This window comes from Amblyomma maculatum, chromosome 4 (genome assembly GCF_055883805.1).
Source record: "Amblyomma maculatum isolate TAMU_Amacu chromosome 4, ASM5588380v1, whole genome shotgun sequence".
Taxonomy (NCBI): domain Eukaryota; kingdom Metazoa; phylum Arthropoda; class Arachnida; order Ixodida; family Ixodidae; genus Amblyomma; species Amblyomma maculatum.
This window is the reverse complement of record NC_139347.1, coordinates 60,224,056-60,229,669: the sequence shown is the minus strand read 5'-3', so window position 1 is coordinate 60,229,669 and position 5,614 is coordinate 60,224,056. Positions and strand designations below refer to the sequence as shown.

The following is a 5,614-nucleotide window of genomic DNA, read 5'->3' as shown; positions in this document are numbered from 1 at the left end:
CCTTTTCCACTGCTGCAACGTCTTACAAAGGCACCACAATCGCAGTGCAGTGGTTGCAGCCGTTGCGGCCATGTTGCGGCGGGTGGTAGCAGACGACAGAGCTTCTAACCGGAAAACACGAAGTGGCCGCGGCTGTCGCGCCATCTGTACAGCGACCAAGAAAGCCCGAACCACCGTGGCTTGAACTCTCGCTTCCAGCGTGCGTAGGCATGATAACAAACATGGCGCTTCTCGTGCTCTGAAAATGAAGTGAAAGACTGCGCACACGCGTTATTGCGAAGTTAAACAGAAGGCTTGTGCTGTGGTAAAGTGACTAACCGATGGCGGATGACATAATACATCTTGTTCCGAGGGCAGACGACGCTGACGAGGAGGAAGACTCCGCGTCCGCCTCCGCGATGGACGTCTCGTACGACACCTCCCTGCCGGCCCAGCACACATACCTCGGTAATGACATGGAGGATCTCACTGGCAGGACGGTCTTCGAGGAGGACAGCCTACAGACGATACCGGTACTGACTTCCCACGACGTCGTACTGGTGCCGGGACAGATCCTACCGCTACAAATATTTCGGCCCCTTGAGATATCCATGATGCACAGAATTATAGAAAATGACCGGACATTCGGCATTGTAGGCGAAAGCGCAAATAACGCGTCTTCCCAACCACTCGGTACTACTGCTGAAATACGCTCTTATAAAGAAGAGGTTGATGAGTTGTCCGGTGTTGGAACGCTTTTGGTGAAGGCGGAAGGCCGCCAGAGGTTTCGTATAATCAGTTCCCGCACGAGAAGCGACGGGATTTTGATAGCCAGCATTAAAATACTTCCCGACAAGCCAACCGCTGATGTCGGCGAAGTCGCCAGACTTCCGAGCCTGGCAAGGCTCCGAGAGCGCAGCACGGCCCGGTTAGCTCCGAGTGCGCGTCACAAGGATCCATACGGTTTCGCCCATTTGACAGTCTGGCCTGCCTGGTTGTACCGCCAGTATGACGCTAATTTGCTGGTGTCCAAGATAGAAGCTGAGTTGCGCGACTGGACTGAGAATTTCGCCACGCTTAGCCTGCCGCGCGACCCCTGTCGCTTCTCTTACTGGGTCGCCAGCAGCCTTCTCTTGGATGACAAACTGCGGCTGGAGATGCTGTCTTACAACAACACTGTTCAGAGGCTACGCTGTGAACTGTCTATCCTTCGTGACTGTCGTGTGCTTACATGCAAGGAATGCAACCAGAAGATAGCTGACCGGAGCGATGTGTTCAGCATGTCTCAGAGTGGACCGCAGGGCGCCTATGTAAACCCTCACGGATATGTGCACGAGATGATAACTGTGCGCAAAGCCACCAGTGTATACCTGAATGGTCGTCCCAGCACGTTGTACAGCTGGTTTCCAGGCTACGCATGGACGATCCTGCAGTGCAGTGGCTGCCATTGCCATCTTGGGTGGAGGTTCACTGCTTCCAACAAGGCCCTGTTGCCAAAGAAGTTTTGGGGATTGTGCAGAGCTGCAATACGGCCTGCTCTACAGACTGGAGGGCGTTGATCTCAAGAGTACTGTGGTCACTTTTTCCAAGCTAAAACAAGTGAGCCTAGTCGCAACCCTCCTGAAGCCTCATTAAAGGTATTTTCGCCTGCCTTGGAAGCCAAGAACACTACAGAGAATGCGCAATATTCTATAGTCTAACTTGGAAATTCTACTCTTACCCTTCAGCTCAGCCCTAGCCACGTCAAGCATGCGTGATGCTTGAGCATGCAAAACAACTTGGCCTCAAAGCTGTAAGCGTCTGTGATGTACTTTAAAGGTGTAGCTTATTGCAGCTAAGGCCCCCTGCTTATGACACATTCTAGGAAGCTTATGCTGAAAAACTTTGTTGAGGAAAATATGTCTAATGCTTTAATACTGGAATTACTAGATGAAGAGACAACACACTAAACAAAACATTTCATGCTTTTTTGTTTTAAGCATCAAAATTTACTTTCATGTGATCATACTGTTGGCAGGAATGAACAAATCAATTAAATATGTTTATTCTTTCCCTGCCAGTGATACAACTGTTGTGATTAAAGTTTTTTTCCTAAATTATTTCTTTAATGACATTATGTTCAACTTTCATATTATGGCATACCTATCGAAATTTAAACTTGGGACATTATTTTTGAGAATTCATAATTTGATATTCTTTCTTCAAGCAAAATTCATTGAGCTGCTTGTGTTAATGTGCGTCATTGTATTTGTGGTTCGTAAGAAATAGTATTAGCTCTTTCTCTTGCCGTCTGTTCTGAATATGACTTGCACATGAACAATAACATCTCACTTTGACCTGCCATCAAATTGAGGCCGCATGTGTTTTGCTAGAATGTTGACACAAAGTTGCAGCGTGCAGAGAGGAACCAAACATGTAATCAGCAGAGGCATGCAAGTCTTTATTTAGGTATCACTAGGGCAAACAACACTTAGTGTGCTGGCTTGGCATATCGTCCTTTCCCACACATGCACTATCTCCTTCGGACATCATGCTGCAGTTCTTAATGTGCTTCACAAACACTATCTTTAAAATTATGGAGTCTTTGTTATAATTTACATCTACATGCTTGCTGTGTTGAAGGTAGGGTTCAGCTGACATTATTCAGAAAATGCCTCTTTAAATTAACCAGCTCTTGGTTTTGGGATCTGGTGTTCATTTTCAGCCGCATAGTGAAAGGTTCATATCCTATAACCATCAGTTCATGTGGCTGATTATCTAGTGAAGAAAGTTAAATATAAATTGCATCTGTAAGTTTGTCAGTGGTTCTCAAATAAAGGCTGTTTCTCTCATCAGAATAGACCACCATAGCACCAAAAAAACATATTTGTATGAAATTGTGCATGTTATAACACATCAAGAACTAGTGAATTTCAATTCACCATCTAATCAAGGAGCATTTAAAGTAGCTGCACAAGTTGGCGCAGCCTGTGCTCTATATATGCAGACTTGCAAAAACAAGGAATCAGGTACTCGCTTTGAAACAGGCAAAAACAGACTGTTGTAGCTGCTGCTGTGACATCTAGTTAATAGTACTATTGTTGAAGCAAGTCTTCGTGCATTGCCAGACAAATTTAGGTCTTCAGGTGGCAAAATATTTGACACAGTGCTACTGTACTTTCCAAATCCTAGTTTCTTTTACAGTTCATGAAGCTACTAATAATCTCTGGCTTCTACTTGTGCACTTTTTTTATGCAGGCTACTGCACAAACTGATCATAGGCAATTAATTGATAGCTTCATTTGTACCAACTGCTGGTTCAGCCATTGAGAGGAGCAATCTATGAGCCACACTGCTTGGACGCAGCCTAGATATACTGACAGGAGATATTCATGAGGCTGGTATTTCTTGGCTGTATAATGTATCAGAACTGTTCATGCATAAACCTTTTTTAAATGAATTCCTAGCCTTCTTTTGTCAAAACAAACTCATTTGTTCCTGGTGCATTTCCCTTTCCTTTGGGACATTTAGCAAACTGATAGAGGCAAAGCCTATCGAAAGTGTGCATAATTAATAGCACCAGGCCAGCCTTATTGGCCATCACAGGACACATTTCTGACCCTCTTGTTTGGTTATATATTTGTGAATGTGTGGTCCTTTTTCGTACAAGGAAGCCATGCAGTGGTTACTTTTTTTTTTACCGGTGCAGCTAAAACAGTCACATAATGCAATAAAGTTTCCAAAGGATACCAAGTACCAGTAGTTTAAAACACAAAGCTTCTGAGGCAAAGGGCTTTCCTCCCTTTCAGTCCTGCTTTTTCATTACTGACCCTGCAGTTGTCTGACATGGTCTCTCATTCAGAGCAATTTGAGGCTGTCTCCTTGCCTGTCACACATTGAGCTGCCCACCATTACTAAAAATTTTTAAATGTTAGCTTAGGCATTTCAGTGAAGTGCAGGCTCAGTTGAACTGGCGTGCCTGGAGTCAGCACTTATGAGGCTGTCGTAAAAAGCGGCACATGTTTCACTGCGAGCTACTGTAATGCCTGTCATTTGGTCGCTCTCGCAGTTGTCACTGATTAGGACGTGCCTTGCCTGAAATCAGCATGCAGCTTAAAATTGCTTATAGATGCCACGTAGTTGCTCTGTAAGCGTTTAGAATTGGTTTCTTGTTCTTGCAACTGAGACAAACCGCAATAAGCTCACCTGTGCACACACATTGCTATTGCCTAGTTGCAAATCTGTACTCGAGAAGGATGCCCCAAATACTCATTTGCAAGACTTTTGATGACATCCGGAAAGCTGCATAATTATATAATTTTTACTTTTGCAACCGCTCGCTCCCCAGAAAGCTTTGAGAGCATTGGGAGATGCTTTACAGCACTCTAATGTTTCCTTGTACATGACGTGAGTGCTCATTTCCTGCATGTCTTTGTAGCTATGCTTCATTGTGTCACTTCACACAGAGCAGAGTCATGCGTTGCTTTCTGTTCCAGTGTTCCTGATGGTGTCCATGAGGAGTGCATGGGTGGATCTTTTATGTTGTTTAACAATCTGTGCTGAAGGGATAATGCATAAGCACCCTTTGTTGGCATTGTTAGCCATTGCCACATGACTGAATGTAGAACTTGTGGCACGTGCTGTCAATGACCACCAGGACAGCACGTTTCTGTGGACTTGAAAGTCATGTGATTTGTTTTACTAAATGAATGGGTAAGAGTTATGTGTTTGGATTTCAGTGTTGCAAGTCGTGCTTATGGTACTGTGACAACTGTGTGTCAGTGGACACAAAGCCTGTAATAAAGTGTAGCGCTGCAAGAATGGCATGGTACTCTTCATATTTTTTTTGTAAGATTTTTGTTAATTCTTGGTGCAAAATAAGACGAAATTAAGCCCAACTTGTTGCTAATGGTGCTTCAAAATGGGCAACTGTGAAATGCAAACGTATGTGGGGTCGGATGTAGTGTTTTAAACTGCAGATAATTGAAAGCTGGCTGCTAATGTCAGTGCATAAATGCTATTAACGCATTCATCCCTTGGGTGTTCAATAACTAAGAAGAAAGACCACAGGTTTTTCTTTTAATTATTTCAGCATGTTTGGAAAGCTCTGCTCTGTGCAATAAACTATTAGTCCTTTTTTTGTCCCAGTACTCTTGCAAATAAAACATCAACTGCAGCATGTCCATTTTAAATGAAAACATTTCTTACAAATCAAGGACAAACTGAGCAAAAAGAAAAAGACAAAAGGCAAAGGAGCAAACACAACACCATGGTGCAGACTGCCAAATGTTTATCCATGGAAGTGGAAGCACAGGCTGTAAAAGCAGGAACCCAAGCACTTTTGATCTCTCGTCACTTGCTCATACAGGCGGACACAAACAAAGACGGGAAAAAAGCAAAGAAAAACTTTCATCAAAATCATAAGTACTGATACTAGAGGCCACGTAAAACATGGTAACCTGATGGGCACCACAATGTGTCACACGTAAACAAGAAAAAAGAGAAACTGAATCCAGAAAAAACGACTTTTCCATTCAGATCAAATCACAGGGCCTAAAGGAAAACCATGGAAGCTTTCCGCATCAGCAACAATAACGGCAACATTGTCAGCACAGCATCTTATTTCACTGTTACCAAATAAATTCGCTTTTCTAGA

General features: G+C 43.7%; 1 protein-coding gene across 1 annotated transcript; it reads left to right on the top strand.

The window, feature by feature from the left end:
• The first annotated feature begins 202 nt into the window (after positions 1–202).
• Positions 203–5,139, top strand: ohgt (E3 ubiquitin ligase component cereblon). The gene has a single exon (XM_084601670.1). The coding sequence runs from the start codon at positions 321–323 to the stop codon at positions 1,536–1,538; it is 1,218 nt and encodes a 405-aa protein (XP_084457796.1). The 5' UTR covers positions 203–320; the 3' UTR covers positions 1,539–5,139.
• Positions 5,140–5,614: the final 475 nt, after the last annotated feature.